The sequence below is a fragment of the Zalophus californianus genome, chromosome 17 (assembly GCF_009762305.2).
Source record: "Zalophus californianus isolate mZalCal1 chromosome 17, mZalCal1.pri.v2, whole genome shotgun sequence".
NCBI lineage: Eukaryota > Metazoa > Chordata > Mammalia > Carnivora > Otariidae > Zalophus > Zalophus californianus.
Genome location: NC_045611.1, coordinates 202,174 through 219,300, shown reverse-complemented (window position 1 = coordinate 219,300; position 17,127 = coordinate 202,174). Strand labels below are relative to the sequence as shown.

Here is a 17,127-nt window from a genome sequence, read left to right as displayed (position 1 = left end):
GCTGGGTATTCAGATGTGCATGGGCAGATGTGGCCCTGACTCACCTGGCTCACACCTGACACAGTGTGACGTTGGGGACACAGTGTGACAGGGTGTGATGTCAGGGACACAGTGTGATATCGGGGATACGGCATGATGGGGTGTGATGTCGGGGACACGGTGTGACAGGGTGTTTTGTCAGGGACACAGTGTGATATCAGGGACATGGTGTGACACAGTGTGACATCTGGGACACAGTGTGACAAGGACAGGGACATAGCGTGATGTCAGGGACACGGTGTGACAAAGACGGACACAGTGTGACACGGTGTGATGTCGGGGACATGGTATGACATGGTGTGACGTCGGGGACACGGTGTGACAAAGACGGACACAGTGTGACACGGTGTGACGTCGGGCACATGGTATGACATGGTGTGACATCAGGGACACACTGTGATGCCAGGGACACGGTGGGACACAGTGTGATGTTGGGACATGGCGTGATGTTGGGGACCTGGCATGACATCGGGGACACAGCATGATGGGGACACGGTGTGACATTAGGGACATGGTGGGACACAGTGGGATTTGGGGACACGGTGTGACAAGGACAGGGAGAAGGAACGAGTGAAGGATTCTGGAGGACCAGCAGCAGCATCTGAGATCATGGGATTGTCCCATTTTATGCTCACATAACTCTTGCTATGTTCTGGCTTCACTCTGCAAATTTTAAATGTGGAGTTCATTTCATTCTTAGGACAGCTGGGTGACAGGGGTGCCTCTGACCTTCATTCCCACGTGAAGAATCTGAGATGTAGGGAAGTTAGTGGTGGTCCCAGCGGCCCTTGTGCCCGTCATGCAGCCCCTGAGGGCAAGCAAGGGTGGTGTGAGGACTAGGTCCTGCTCAGGGCTGAGCGAGCCCTCTCACAGCCCAGCTCCTGTGTGTGTACCAACCCCACAGGTCGATGGAGACATCCCTCCCCGGGTGAAGAAGGATGCCCATGAACTCATCCTGGACTTCATCCGGTCCCGGCCTCCACTGAAACAGGTACCAGCTGTACGGGGCCTCCCTCCTTGGCCTTCCCTCCCCGAGGGCAGAATGGCGCCTCCACTGAGGGAGGGGCTGGGAAGTTGATTCTGAGATGGACCTGCCCCAGGAGCACACAGGGCACCTCCCGTCTGCCCCCTGCTGTGCTGGCTCCTGCTCGGCCTGGCTGTGTCACCAGGGGTTCCTCCCCACTCCAGTGTGTCCGTGTCACAGCCCCACTGCCTTTCCTTCCTGGAGCTGCCATACTCCCCCCAGGTCTCGGAGAGAAGGCTTCGCCCCTTACCGCAAAAGCAGAGAACCCTGCACGAGAAGATCCTGGAGGAGATCAAGCAGGAGCGGAGGCTGCGCCCAGTGGGGGGCAAGCACTGGGGTGGCCGGGGTGAGCATGGGACACCCCCCCTTCCCACCGTCCCTCCTTCCCTGCTCCTTCCGCACCTCTCACTCTCCTGTCCTGCCCCCCCTCCCTGCCTCCACCAGGGTTTGGCTCTCTGCCCTGCATTCTCAATGCCTGTTCAGGGGACACCAAATCCACTTCTTGCATCAACCTGTTGGATGCCGGGAACAACACGCAGCGCCCACGGCCCCGGGTCCTGCTCAAGGCACCCACGTTGGCTGAGATGGAGGAGATGAACACATCTGAGGTCAGAGCCCACCAGGGAGGAGGAGAAGGGGCAAGTGAGAAGGGCTGAGCGAAGCCAGCATGTAGCTTTCAGCTGAGGGCATCACTGTTCAGGGCCTAGGGCAGCACTCTTCTTTGGAGCTGGTGTCCTGCTGTGGGGCTGGGTCTGCTCTGAGAGCAAACATGGTGGGACTTGGGAGCACTTCCCCATCTTGGTGGCTCACACTGGTGACTGAACAGTGGCCTTGGGCCACCTCTTCCCATAGCACAAAAGGGCTGGAATGTACGTACTCCATCATCTTGGGGCTGGGAAGCTAAGCAGCCTCCTGGCTGATGTGAAAAGCCAGTGTGTCTCACTGTGACACTGAGTGGGACACTCAATGGGGACATCATGTCCTCACTGCCCTCTGAGCCCAAGGAAACCAGGGGTGGTAGCGATCTCAGTGGGCTGCCCCAGACACCAGACCGATCATCTCCAGGACTTCCCACAGGCCTCAGGGAAGGGTTTGTTTTTTTGAGGCACTTGTTTCCACTGTATAGAGGATAGTGAGGCTGGGCAGTAAGCAGAGGTGGCCCTGGGTGGCCTTAGTGGGCCTAGCAGCGGTCTCCTGCCAGTCCAGGGACAGGCAGGAGGTGCTGGTGTTGGCGGGCAGAGTGGTCAGTGCTGAGCCTGCTGTGTCCACAGGAGGAAGAGTCTCCATGTGGGGAGGTGACACTGAAGCGGGACCGCTCTTTCTCAGAGCATGACCTGATCAAGCTCCGGAGTGAAGTGGCCTCTAGCCTGCAGCCAGCCACTCAGCCCCAAGGAGGGTTGGAATCATCCCGGCCCCGTGCAGGCAGCGTGCACACTTGGAGGCCAAGCGCCCAGGAGCAAGGCAAGTGGGGACTCTCACCCCCTTGTCCCTTGACACTGTCCTGTGGGCATCATGTCCTGCCTTGGGTCCTACTGTTGTCCTGAGCAGGCAGCACTCAGAGGCCACAGGGATCTCCTATCTGTGAGAAGGGTGTTTAAAGTTCAAGCCCAGACTTACCTCATTGCCTCAGGCAGGCATCCTCCACTTTTTTAACTTGAAAACTTTCTTATTAAATTAGTAATCCACATTTTTTGTAAAACACTTTTGAAAAACTTTAAAACATTCCCATGATTCTAGTATCTAGAGATAGTTTCTATTAATATTTTGGTATATGAAAAAGCTGGATGGATGGAGGATGCATAGACAGATGATGGATGTATATGGATGGATGATGGGTGGATAAATGACAGATGATGGAAGGATAGGTGGATGATGCATGATTGGATGGATGATGATGGATGGATAAATAGATTATGGGTAGATAGATGGGTGGATGGATGACATGCATAATGGATGATGATGGGTTGAAGATGGATGGATAGAGGGACGATAGAAGGATGGATGGATAGGTGGATTATGAATGCATTATGGGCAGATGGATGGATGATTGATGGATGATAGAAGGATAGATGGAAAGATGAATGGGTGATGGATGGATAATGGGAGGATGATGGGTGCGTAATGGGTGGGTGGATGGATAGATGATGGGTAGATGGATGGATGGATGGATGATGGATGGATAGATAGATGATGGGTAGATGGATGGATGGATGGATGATGGATGGATAGATACATGATGGGTAGATGGATGGATGGATGGATGATGGATGGATAGATACATGATGGGTAGATGGATGGATGGATGGATGATGGATGGATAGATACATGATGGGTAGATGGATGGATGGATGGATGATGGATGGATAGATACATGATGGGTAGATGGATGGATGGATGGATGATGGATGGATAGATAGATGATGGATGGATGGATGGATGGATGATGGATGGATAGATAGATGATGGATGGATGGATGGATGGATGATGGATGGATAGATAGATGATGGGTAGATGGATGGATGGATGGATGATGGATGGATAGATACATGATGGGTAGATGGATGGATGGATGGATGATGGATGGATAGATAGACGATGGGTAGATGGATGGATGGATGGATGATGGATGGATAGGCAGGTGGATAGACAAATGGATGGATAGATAGATGACTGACAGATCTTTCTAGTCTTTTTTTTTTTTCCTGTCAATGAAAAGGTGTCTGCAATGAACCAGATGGGCCATGCAGCACACACCCCTCTAGAACCCGACTTATTGTCACCTCCTTTCCCTGTTGTTCAGCACAGAGGTCAAAACAATCCTACTGGCTACACAGGGTTAGTTAGTCCCACTGTTGTAAGGGCTGTGCTCCCCAAAGTGCTGACAGGACATGGGGTTGTCCTCTCCACCTCACCCACTGCTTCTACCAGACATGGCCAGGCCACCTTCTCTGCTCTCAAGGTTACCTTGAACCACCCTCTTGCTCTCTTGCCACTCTCAGGGTGGTGCCATTTGGTAGCTGATTCACTTTCTGGAGTGAAGAGGTCCAGGCCAGGCCAATTCCATACCTCACTGTCTCCTCACAACTGTCCTCAAGACTCAGGGACCCCGTGGTGGAAGTGAATCTGCCTTTCTCCTCCGTCCCTTTCTGCGTTTAGAGCAGTGAGCAGCATTATGGAGGCGGCAGGATTCCCGCATGACTGGTGCTACCTGCTTTCACCGTTGGCTGCTACGGGACTCCTAACGTCGGCTCGTTACCAGGGATCGGATGTGGGGCCCCCTATAGGGGTCCCTTGGGCCTGCCTCACTGACGTGCCCCCGGCATGGTTGACATGTTCTCTACGTGTTCTTCTGCTTGATGACTCCCCCCAAGACCCTTACTGCCAGGCCAGCTGTCTCCCTCACCCCTGGGCACAGCCCTCCCTCACCAGTTCCTGCCAGGTTGTCCGGACAGGGCTTCTGTGTTCTTATTCCAGGTCCCTTCCCAGTGAGTGTCCAGGCCCAGCCTGACCCCAGCTCCCCACCACACAGTGACCTGGGCTCAGCAGAGGACCAGCCAAAGGCTTCTGCGGCCCGAGACACCCATCACCTGTGGCTGGTGAGTGACAAGAGGCCTTGTTGTCCACAGTAACTGGGTGGGGCGTCTCTTGGGCCCTTAGCCTCATTTCTCCGCAGGACAAGGCCCAGCAGGAGGGCGCCCCTCCCCCTTCAAGGGTGTGCTAGGTCTGCTCTGGAGCCGCCACATCTGGTTTCTGCTGCCACCTTCGGGGCACGGCAGCCCCCTGGCCAAAACAGGACCTTCTTAAGGGGACAGGGGACATCTGAAGTTCTTACTTCCATCTTGGTGAGGGTTAAGACAGGTGAGAAACTGGAGCCCTGTGCCTGAAGGCAGTGAGGTGTGACAGCATATTATGGGGTCAAGACTTTGACTCTGCCACTACACCCCTTACCCCTGCACCTGGGCTTCCTCAGCCTTAGTGTAGGATTTTATCAAAGGGATTACAGTCGTGAAGAGCCCGCACGTCAAGGATGTTGTCATCACCCTTTCCTTGAAGTTTTGTCAAGAGGCTCACATGAGAACAGATGTTAAAATGCTTTGAAAAGTGCCATATAAACCTAAGGCAGTATTACTACTGATATTCCCCAACTAAGTCCTGTGTTATTGCTGCATTAAAAAATTACCCCAAAACTTAAAAGTGTAAACAACAAACTTTTATTATCTCACACAGTTTCCGAGGTCAGGAATCCAGAAGTGGCTCAGCTGGGCAGCCTGGCTCAGGCCTCCGTGGGGGTTGCACTGGAATGTGGCTCCTCACGTGGCTGTGGGTGGGAGGCCTCAGGGCCTCTACATGCGGCCCTCTCCCCAGGGCTGGGTGTCCTCAGGACAGGGTGGCAGGCTTCCCCCAGCGCTCATGGTCTGAGAGAGACACCAAGGCAGAAGCCAGTGTCAGAAGTCACTCCTTGTTATTTCCACCCTAATCTCATCATTGCAAGTGGGTCACTAAGTACATTCTCAGGGGAGGAGAATTAAGGCCCCCACCCTTTTTGGGGGGGGTGAAGAACCAGAACCAAGTTTTTTACTTATTCATTTGTTGCATTTGAAGTATTCCTTGATGGCATCCTTGGCAGGATCTTTCCCATAGTCCTTAACCACCACACAACTGCAACCAAGCCCTTGACGGGGTTTTCTTCTTTGTCGGTTTTACAGGGCCCATCCCTTCCCCTCATTTCTCCTTGTCATCAACCTTAATTAGGCTGACTTGGTGCTCCGCAGAAAGCACCTCCACCAGCCTGACACGCACAGGCTCATCACAGTTGGTGCAAACGTACAGAGATGGGTTTGGCACTTGTCTAAGGCTTTGCAACTTCGTGAATCCCACACGGCCCAAGCCCCTCCTGTAAAGCCGTATTCATGTCCGTACACCTCCAGCAGCAGGGCCTTCCTCGGCCACGGCAGTGGGATACGGGTGGAACGGAGTCTTGAGTGCATGCGAGCCCCCACGCAACTCGGGCGGCCGGCGAAGAGGAAGGCTTGCCCCTTGAAGGGATGTCAATGAATTGGAGGACATGTATGTTCTTTTTTTTTTTTTAAGTAGGCTCCATGCTCAGCGTGGGGCTTGAACTCACAACCCTGAGATTGAGACCTGAGCTGAGATCAGGAGTCAGACACTTAACCGATGGAGCCGCCCAGGCACCTCAATATATTCTTTTAATGAATGAATTTTTGGGGGGACGTATCTTAAAATGACAAATCCCCTAAGTGTATTCTTAGCACAGCTCTCGAGAGTGCTTTCTGAGAGGTTTGCCTATCAAACATCCCATAACCTCAGCGACCGTCTGCCCTGACATGAGACTTCTTGGCCATGTGTGCAGTTAGTGTAACATGCGTAAGGGTCACAGGTTAGGGTTCAGGCTGTTGGAAACAAAGGTCAGAAGCCAAAGGACCTGATGCTTCAGGTTGGAATGAGAACACGGTCTCTCAGACTCTCCCCACACAACTACCCTAACTAGGATAATCCACTGGCAATCTGAAACAAAAAGCAGTATCCCGACTCCCACCTTTGCGGCACCGTCACGGGCTGGTGCCCCTCATGATGCCTCATCTCAGTAGCTAACATGTTAAATTTGGGGCACCAGGCATTGCGCTAAGGGCTGTATGTGTTCCCTCAGTGGAGCTGGAATGCAGCCCCACTTTATAGGAGAGGCCCCGAGGCTTTAAGGTCGAGCTCTACAGTGACCTCCCTGGAGGGAGGGCTGAACAAGGCACACTCACCATGGTGGCCCAAAGCGGTAGGCAATGTGGCAGGTAGGACACACGCCAGCCACAGACGGGCCGACTCAGAGCCCCGCTGGTTGGCGAGCACTGAGTTGGGCAGCATGCAGGAGGTGCCTGGGGCCTTCCGCTGCCGGCGAGGGGAGCGCCCTGTGGTGAAGAGTTCCAGGAGGAGAAGGGGAGGGCCTGGGGGCCCTGGCTGGTTTTGACTGGCTATGCTGTGTGTCTGCAGGTGGGGAGCAAGGTGGGAGGCAGACATTTCGGGTCTGGAGAGCACTGTGAACACAGGTGGGGACGGCTAAAGGGGATGTGGTCAAGAGTGGGCTGGGGGCGGGCCAGACGCGCAGGCGGGGCCAGGTCACAGGAAACCTTGCTTGCGGCTGCCCGACCCCCCATCAGAGAAGTCGTGAGTAGCATGTGTGGCTCCCAGGAGTAGACGAGCTAAGAATGGGGTGTTTTAGGAAGTTGCTAGGCTTGGGTAGGCGGAGGCCACAAAGATTCCAGAGTCCTTACAGAAGAGAGGACCTTGTGGACAGACTCCTGAAAGGCTTCATTCCTGAAGACCTGAGGAGCACTGACCCCTTGCCCCTTTTGTCCCCAGGAGTTCAGCCACCCTGTGGAGAGCCTCGCTCTGACTGTGGAGGAGGTGATGGACGTGCGCCGTGTGCTGGTGAAGGCCGAGATGGAGAAGTTCCTGCAGAACAAGGAGCTCGTCAGCAGTCTAAGGAAGGGGAAGGTGAGGTGGCCTGCACCCAGCTGCTCCCTCATCAGGCAGGAGCCCTGGGTGGAGGGCAGGCCACGCGGCCTGAACCCTGGGCTGCTTCCTCACCAGGCAGGACTAACTAATCTGGGCCTTTTCTTACAGATTTGTTGCTGCTGCCGAACCAAGTTCCCGCTGTTCTCCTGGCCACCCACCTGTCTCTTTTGCAAGAGGTGAGCCTCTGTAAGCACCCTGGCTGTGAATTAACGTGGGAGGAGGAGGTAAGCGTCTCTAAGCCAGCACTGTCCAGTAGAACTTCCTGTGATTGTGGGGATGTTCTATCATGTATCGTGGGCTAGTGCAACCATGGGACACAATAATATAATTTTAATAGCTAAGGGGCTCCCACCTTCAGCCAAGGTGGGGTAACAGGGATTAGAACAGGCACCTTCCACCTGAAACAACCAAAAAACCCCATAAAAAACAGAAAACCCAAAGAACAGGAAACAGTAGATTTCAAGATACTGGGTATCAGGTAACCACAGGAAACAGGCTGAGCCCTACAATTGCCTCAAATGGAGTTTCTAGGTCATGGCCCAGAGGCCACTTGGCTCCTCGGGTGGAGGAGGTACAGCTGAACCCAGAGAGACCAAGGCAGCTAAAGGTCTTAGTGTAGATTTCCAAGCAGGGAGAGAGCTGTCCACAGGGTGAGATCCCCCTGCAGTATTCAGCAGGGTACTTATCAGCACATATAAGAAAGGAAATTACTGAAGGCTGGGGAAGAAGCATCCTGTAGCAAGGACTGGCAGACTCCAAATCTGGCCTACTACCTGTTTTGTAAATAAAATTTTATTGGAACAAAGCCACATCCTTTGTTTATTCATTTAGCCACATCTAAAATGTTTGCTATCTGACCCTTTACAGAAAAAGTATACTGACCCTGTGCTAAAGCTTGGAAGGAATAGTGTCTGTTCCCACCAACCATGGTGGAAATGTTGTAACTCATGAGCCACTGAGTGGCATACAGAGGAAGGTCTTGTCCCACTAGTGGCGAATAAGTACCCCTAGACTGAGCATTGTTCCAGACCTAAAAATTGAAAAAAAGCAAGACCTAAAAGGACTAAACCATTCCCAAGTATCTTAAATGCTTCCCAGAACAAAGCTCAAGAATAGCAATAGAAAAATATCTAGCACCCAGCAAGATAAAAATGTCTAGCATCTAATCAAAGGTATCAGGCATGTCAAGAAGCAGGAAAGCAGGGGCACCTGGGTGGCTCAGTTGTTAACCGTCTGCCTTCGGCTCAGGTCATGGTCCCAAGGCCCTGGGATCGAGCCCCACATCGGGCTCCCTGCTCAGCGGGAAGCCTGCTTCTCCCTCTCCCACTCCCCCTGCTTGTGTTCCCTCTCTTGCTGTGTCTCTCTCCGTGTCAAAAAAATGGATGAAATCTTAAAAAAAAAAAAAAGCAGGAAAACATGACCCATGATAGAAAAATCAATCAAAATCCCTCAGAACTGACATAGATGTTATAATTAGTAGATAAGTACATTAAAAGTTTTGAACTGTATTTCATATGTTCAAAAAGTCACAGGCATGAAAAATATGAAGACACAAAGTTCTAGACATAAAGACCAGAATGTTTGGATGAATGTTCCCAATTACACTAGATAAAATTAACAGCAGATTCAACATTCGGAAGAATGTGCAGAAGAAAAAATTAATGAACTCAAAGAGAAAGCAATAGTAGAAACTAAAATGAAAACACTGAGAGAAAAAATAATTTTAAAAAACGAAAATGGTGCCAGTGAGCTGTGGGATAATGTTAAGAAGTCTACTGTAGATGTAATTAAAGTCCCCAAGGGAAAAGGGGGGGGGGGCAGAAAAAGCATTTGAGGAAATAATAGCTAAAAAGGTTTTCCAAATTTGATGAAAAATATAAACTCACAAGAAACTCAACCCTAAGCACAAGGAACATGAAAAAAATTACAACCAAGGCGCATATTAACCAAATTGATCAAAACTGTAATAAGGAGAAATTTTTTTTTAAAGATTTTATTTATTTTAGTAGCGCAGGGGAGGAGCAGAGGGAGAGGGACAAGCAGACTCCACGCTGAGCGCAGAACGTGACGTGGGCTGAGGCAACATCAAGGGTCGATGCTTAACCAACTGAGCCACCCAGGTGCCCCAAGAAAAATTCTTAGAATCAGCCAGCAAATAAAGACATGTAGAGAGGACAGACAAGGGTGGTTGCAGGCTTCTCAGTGAAATAATGTGAGCAACAGGAGGACAGTAAAAAAGCGTTTTTGAAGGACTGAAAAAGTGTCCACCTAGCATCCTATACCTAGCAACACTGCTTCAAAAACAAAGACAAAAAGTAAAAACATCTCCAGAAATAAAAAAACCAAAAGAATTCTTCAGCAGTAGGCCCACTAAAACAAATGTTCAGTGAGGTCCTTCACATACAAGGAAAATGACACCAGATGGCAATCTGCATCCACATGGATGGAGAGCACCGGAAGTAGCAACTAGTAGAACATAGAAATTGATTTTCTTACAACTCTTTACAAGGTAAGTCGAGATCCAGCACCCAACAGGGTGAAATGCAGTGTCCCGTCTCAGTGATTACCAGGCATGCCAAAAAATTAACAGCAATGTATTATGGGATTTATAACATACCTCTAAGTAAAAAATACCCTACCAATGGCATTAATGCCAAGGAGGGGGTCAGAAGAAGGATGCTACTGGGGGGTTTTTATACTCTACATGAAGTGGTAAAATATTACTTGACGGTAGACTGTGATAAGTTACAGAAGTATAGTAGAAATCTGAAAGCAACCACTAAAGTAAGAAAGCAGAGGAAGAGCATGGAATCATATAAAGGAATCAATTAGTAAAAAGGAAAAGGGGACAAAGAATAAATAGGGCAAAAAGAAAACAAACAGCAAGATGATAGCCCTGAACCCCACTGTGTCATAGTTAACCCTAACTGTAAAATGTCTACACAACAGACGACTAAAGAAAGCAAGACCATCTGCTGCCTGCAAGACATGTGCTTTACCTAAAAAAGACAAAGACTGGTTAGAAGAAGAGTGGCAGTCCATGCCAACACTAGTCAAAAGAAAGATGATGAAACATTACCAGAGATCAAGGTGTCCCTGTCATAATAAGGAGAGAAAACAACTATTGTAAACACCATACTAACAACAGAAGTAAAAAATATGTGGAGTAAAAATCTGATACAGTGGCAAGGAAAAATAGATAAATCCGGAGTTCTAATTAGAGGTTAACAGGCTTCTCTCAACAATTGATAAAGCTTGCAGACAGAAAAATACTACGGATATTGAAGACTTGAACACTACCAACTGATTTGATCTGACATTCATAGCACAGTCCACCCAACCACAGCAGAATGTACTCCTTCTCAAGTGCACACGGAACATTTACCAAAATAGACCATATTCTGGGTCATAAAACAGGTCTCAAAAATGCAGAAGGATTCAAGTCATGGAAAGTACGTTCCCTGACCACAGTGAAACAAGATAAAATTAACCCAGAGGTTTCTAGATGGCAAACCAATTATAAAATGTCCATGCAAGAGGACACTGTCCCTTTTTTTTTTTTTTAAAGATTTTATTTATTTATTTGACAGAGAGAGACACAGCGAGAGGGGGAACACAAGCAGGGGGAGTGGGAGAGGGAGAAGCAGGCTTCCCGCAGAGCTGGGAGCCCGATGCGGGGCTCGAGCCCAGGACCCTGGGACCACGACCTGAGCCGAAGGCAGACGCTTAACGACTGAGCCACCCAGGCGCCCCTGTCCCTTCTTTTAAAGAATAAATTTGGACAATTTGGCCCCTGATGTATCTTTATAGAATAGTACGCATAATACCCCATTTATTTTTATTTTACGTTTAAATATGTGTCTTTGTCAATCGCACTTGGATCTGGAGAAGGGAAACGTGTCAGCAGCATTGCCTCTAAGGGCTCCTGGGTCTCCATTACAGTCCTCTCTCTGTTGGTGTTTTTCCAAGAAGGCGTTCATTTTTGAAATCAGGAATGGAGAATAAAAGGATGTTCATCACGCTTAAAACTGAGCTGCTCAACTGTGGCCCCTCTGGCTTGGAAGGGCTTGTCATGGGAGTGTCAGGCACACGAAGAATCCCCAGACCAAACCATCCAGAAAAAGCTGTGAAGGGCAGAAATATTTTGGATGTACAGTTAATTAAAAAGAAGAGCAAGATTTGGGGATAAAATAAGCAAAATACTGAATAACTGGGGGTCGGACAGGGGGCAGGGCAGCTGACTGGCGGGAACAGTTTCTCTGTGGCCTCTTCACAGCTGACCCCCCTCTTTCCCTTCCAGGGCTGTCTGCACATCCTGCAGCATAAAGGTGAGGTGTGTCTGGGGTCTGAGCAAGGCCCCAGGTGTGTGAGGAGTCCTGTGGCTGACGTGGCTTGTCAAGAGGGGCAGATCTGGGTGGGGGGTGCACAGAGGCCTGCTGTCTCCTACGAGCTGGTCACACACGGACCAGCTTGTCCATCTCCTTCCTCCACACAAAACCCATCCCTACACTTTCCAAGACTATGTAGTTTTTATTATTATTATTTTCTTTGAGGGGGAGGAGGGGCAGAGGGAGAGAGAATCTTAAGCAGACTCCCCGCTGAGCATGGAGAAAGGCGTGGGGCTTGATCTTATGACCCTGAGACGATGACCTAAAACAAAATCAAGAGTCGGACCCTTAACCAACTGAGCCACCCAGGTGCCCCAAGACTGTGTAGTTTTTAAAGACTTGTAGGTGGTCTTAAAAAAAATTTTTTTTTTAAAGATTTTATTTGAGAGAGAGAGACAGTGAGAGAGAGCACAAGATGGGGTAGGGTCAGAGGGAGAAGCAGACTCCCCACTGAGCAGGGAGCCCGATGCGGGACTCGATCCAGGGACTCCAGGATCATGACCTGAGCTGAACGCAGGAAGCTTAACACCTGTGCCACCCAGGTGCCCCCAAAAAGTGTTTTTTGACATTCCATGTTAGCAGGCTGGTGCCAAGAAAAACCCTACACTTCCCCTCGGAAGGTCCTACCTTCTGACACTGCAACTTCCTTGAATGTTTCTGGACAGGTTCTTTATAGCAGTCTTGGGGGGGGGGGGGGTCTTTGTACCTGCAGATGCACAGACAGAGGGTAGAGTCCCATTTAGAACTGTGTCATCCTGGTACACCCCAGCCTAGAAACAAGGGCCTGTGGGAAAGGGGTTTTACCACCATGATTTTCAAACCCTTCGTATTCTGCCATTTCACTGCTGAGAAACCTCCACCTAGTCAACATTAAGAATTTACTGCATGCAGGGTGTGTGCCAGATGGTATACAGTACAAGTGTCTGTCTAGAGGAGTGCAAGTTGTGGTTGGGTGTGGGTACCAAGCAAGGGGGCCCATGCCTTCAGATGGCAGGCGTGGAGTGGGGGTCCAGAGAGCACACATAGGGCAAATGATGACCTTTAGACACTCCCAGAGTGTCACGCAGGACGAGAGCAGGCAGCTGTCCGTGGGGGTGTGTGTGTGCACGCGCCTGTCTCTGGGGGGGTGCCTGGTCCACATCTTCGTCTGTGTGTTGTAGATGAAGATGCCTTCTAAGAAGTTTGCGCACATTCCCGTCTACACGCTGGGCTTTGAGAGTCCTCGGAGGGTGTCAACTACCAGAACTACACCGACCCAGAGAAGAGATCCCTTCCAGTGTGTTCCTTTGCCCTTTGCTGGTATCACTGTGGTGGTCAGGCACCGACAGTAATAAAGGAGCTGGGGGGGTGGGGGGGGTTTGCTAGGACACTCCCAGGACAAGGAAATCCAAGGCAGCTGTCTAGTAAGACTTCTCAGAGGGTCTGGGGGCTGAGTGGTGGGAACTGGAAATGGAACTGGTGGGCAGACCCCAAGACTCCAGCTACCTCTTGAGGAAAAAGCTTTTGCTGGGGGGAGGAGATGGAGGGGTTATGGCGGGTGGGCTGTGGATACGGAGGAACCGGGGAGAGACTTCCCTGACAGCTCTGTCCTGCTCCAGATCCCTGCAGGGGCCCCAGTGGCAGAGTGTGGAGCAGGCATTCCCACACATCTACACCCACGGCTGTGTCCTCAAGGATGTGTGCAGCGACTGCACCAGCTTCGTGGCAGATGTGGTACGCTCTAGCCGCAAGAGTGTGGATGCCCTCAACACCACGCCTCGCCGTACCCGCCAAACCCAGTCCCTCTACATCCCTAACACCTGGACTCTCAACTTCAAGTGATGGCTCTCAGCCTTCCTGGGCCACCTAGCCAGAGGCTTTTTCAAGGTGGCCAGGTCTCTGGAGAGGAGCCAGGCTAGTCCTGCCCCCTGGCTAAGAAACTCCCCATCCTGGGCCACAGCTGCTGGCCTGCCCTTCTGAGTGTGCATGTACATATATACATATATAGATACGTTTATATAATATATACACACAGTCTATATATTTATATACATGTTTTCTGGCCCCAGAGTTTATTTGGGGTCAGGCTTACTCCAGGACCCTCCCCGGGGGAGGCTGTTTGCTTTTGGGAGTCCTTGGCTGGGGGTAGGGGATTGCACTGGAGTAGGTTTTCTCACTCAGGAAGAAGGGCAGGTTGGAGACACAACAGTGGATTCCAGATGATAGGGCTTTGGGAAGACCCCCACCCATGTTGGTTCTCTTCTCCATCCCCAAGAATCAGAACACAGCAGCTTCCCCTCCCTGGGTAGATGTCCAGGCTGGGACAGGATGCTTTGGTCCCCAGGTAGACAGGAGCACTCTGAGCAGAACCTGGTCTGCAGAGGCAGCCAGGAAGACCAGGAGTGGACAGATACTTTCCTAGCGGCATCATGCCCTTCCAATTGCAAGGTTCAAGGCCAAGCTCCCTCCTTGCCCCCTGCCCAGCTTCCATGCCCCAGCCATCCTCACAGACTCAGAGGTCCAGAGATGGTGCTGGTTCCAGGGCCCTGGTGATGCTGGTGATCCTGGTGCAGGGAGGAACTCTGTAAATTTGTACACACAGCTGCTCTTGGCCTAATAAAGGTGGTCTCACAGTCTTTTGTCTGGGGTGTGGGCTGAGGACTATTGAGCCACAGTGATGGGCACATTCTCTGAGGGCAGAAGCTGGGCTTTTAGGGGCTACCTGCCCTCTGGTGCACATTCAGGATGCCCATCATGGGATGAAGGTGCTCAGGCCCACTCCTGTCCATGATGCCCAACTTCATGATCTGGCCATCTTGGTCCCATGGCCGGCAGGGTTGCATGTGGCTCAGCCTGATGCCTATAAACTGCCGGCCTCATCCCCAGATCCCTACTCCCGTTCTCTGGGCAGATGATTCCCTTAGGGCTTGCAGGGTGGGGGGGGCAGCTCCACCTGCTCTTCAGGAGAATGGCTAGAGAAGCACCTACGTGCTCCGCCTGCCACATGCATCTGGGAGGTGGGTGTCAACCCACCTTACCGGTAAGGAAACTGAGGCTCAAGAGGGGAAGGAATTTGGCCAAAGACAGCTCACCTGGGACCTCAACCCAGGCCTATTGGATGCCAGGCTCTAATTGTCTGTCACATGGACGGGGGCCCAGAGGAGGCCCCAAGGGTCAGGACTTGTAACACAGGGGCCTGCAGGAGAGGGTACTTCATCAGTTGGCGTCCATGACATTCAATTACACTAAATTACAACAGCCAATAAAAACATCAGCTTCCAACACTTATGGGCACTTCATGGGCAGGGAGTATTATTATTCCCATTTAAAAATGAGAAAGCAAAGGGGTTCCTTAAGCTCAGTCGCTTAAGTGTCCAACCCTTGATGTCGGCTCAGGTCATGATCGCAGGGTCATGAGACCGAGCCCCTTGTTGGTCTCCCCCCTTGGACATGGAGCCTTCTGCCCCACTCTCCCTCTCTTAAAAAAAAAGAAAAAGAAAAAAATGAGAAGCAGATACAGAGAGGGTAAAGATTTGCTCCTAGTCACACAGCCAGCAATGGGAAAGCTAGTATTTGTGCAGCAACCTCCATGGGCAGCTGCTCCTGGGAAGTGAGCGCTGTTGTCATTGTTTTAATTACACAGGTGAGGAAGTGGGCCAGGGAATAGGTTGAGGCCCACGTTCCCAATAGTGGGAAACCAGGGTTCTACTCCACACAGGAATACTTGGATATAAAAATAAAAACCCATGTTGGGACAGCTAGGCTGACCTGCAAGGGGCCCACATAAATCTTGAAGGTGAAGTGGGAAGGGTGTTTCCACATTCTTGTGGAACTCGCCTCCTGCTGGCCCCAGGTACTGAAAGCCGTGCAGTCACCCCATTGAACCAAGCCCTATCTCTACCTCACCTAATTTAGATTGTGACCAACGGAGCTTTCTCTAGAGCTGTTTACAACCAAACTCCTTACTGAGGGCCATGCCTTCGGTGGTACAGGGAGATATTTCATGATTTCCACTCAGGTTGGGCCTGATGTTACATCTCTCAGTGGCACATGGCTGCTCTCTTGTGGAAGCACAAAGGAGGGAGCATTTCCAGGCTGAGACTCCCCAAGTTTTCATCCACAGGGGAGGCAAGACACCTGCATAAATCGGTCACACTGCTTCAGGGGTGACACAATCTATTTAGCCTGGCCATGGACAGTAGCATGGACAAGGGAGTGTTGTCCTGGAGGTTCCCCCGGGGCTGAGCGTAGCCCTTTAATAACAGGATTACGGAGAGTAAAGAGGGTAAATTCTAGGGGACTCCAGGGGAGTGGCTGGAGCAGGTGGTGCATGTCGGGGACTAGAGACAGCCAATGTGAAGTCCTGCAAGATCCTGAGGACCAGTACAGGCTGACCAGCCACGCACACCTGTGTGCACACACCCTCTCCCTCTGTGTGTCTCCGGAGACTCAATTCCCAATCTGAGAGAGGAACATTCAGACTTAGGGAGGAAAGCAGGATGGGGTGGAGCTCAAGGGTCAAGGGAGAGGGATCCCAGAGGCCATGACCCACCCGGTCCCTGTCTCCCTTTCTTGGTCCTTGCCAGTGGCCTTCCTCATTTGAACCTCGGAACCACAGACCTGCATGCAAATCCAGGTTCCACCTGGGCCAGTTACTCTCTGAATCCCAGTTTACTTGTAAACGGTGGGGATACCTATTCCCAGGATGTAAGAATTTGGTAGAGTGCCATCGCCACACTCAAGGCTGCCGTCTCCTCTTTTCTAACACACTCACACCATTTCCTCTTGCTCCTGCATTTAGAGCTCTGCAGTGCAGAGGTTCTCAATCTTGCCTGCACATTTCAGTCCCCTGAAGAGCTCTTAATATCAATGCCCGACCCCACCTCGGAATTGCTAGGGATGGGTCCTTGATCTTTATTGCAAAAATCTCCCCAGGAGGTTAAAACACAGTAAGGGATTCCCGTACCTAGACGAACAGGAGAATCGCCGGGGACGCATTAACGACAACAAAAGGCAAACGCCCAGGACAGCCCCTAAAACTCAGTTTCAGTCTATCCCGGGGAGGAAGACGTCCAGAAATCTGCAGCTTTGGGAAGCTCCTCGATTTGGATGTTACTTTTAATGAGGGAGATGTCCCGCCTGCAACCGCGGAGGCAGACCGAGAGCAC

General features: G+C 51.0%; 1 protein-coding gene across 5 annotated transcripts in view; it reads left to right on the top strand.

The window, feature by feature from the left end:
* SPIRE2 (spire type actin nucleation factor 2) overlaps positions 1 to 17,125 on the top strand; it is a 37,587-nt gene extending 20,462 nt beyond the window's left edge. For 2 of the 5 annotated variants that reach the window (XM_027618752.2, XM_027618756.2), the window contains 10 exons: positions 944 to 1,030; positions 1,268 to 1,409; positions 1,508 to 1,671; positions 2,335 to 2,524; positions 4,539 to 4,660; positions 7,437 to 7,571; positions 7,701 to 7,768; positions 11,893 to 11,920; positions 13,141 to 13,256; positions 13,579 to 17,125. In XM_027618752.2, coding sequence (XP_027474553.2) covers positions 944 to 1,030; positions 1,268 to 1,409; positions 1,508 to 1,671; positions 2,335 to 2,524; positions 4,539 to 4,660; positions 7,437 to 7,571; positions 7,701 to 7,768; positions 11,893 to 11,920; positions 13,141 to 13,256; positions 13,579 to 13,801 — 1,275 coding nt within the window. In that variant the 3' untranslated portion in view covers positions 13,802 to 17,125. The remainder of the gene's footprint in view (positions 1 to 943; positions 1,031 to 1,267; positions 1,410 to 1,507; positions 1,672 to 2,334; positions 2,525 to 4,538; positions 4,661 to 7,436; positions 7,572 to 7,700; positions 7,769 to 11,892; positions 11,921 to 13,140; positions 13,257 to 13,578) is intronic. The other 3 variants (XM_027618755.2, XM_027618753.2, XM_027618754.2) reach the window with 3 other exon arrangements.
* The last annotated feature ends 2 nt before the right edge of the window (positions 17,126 to 17,127 follow it).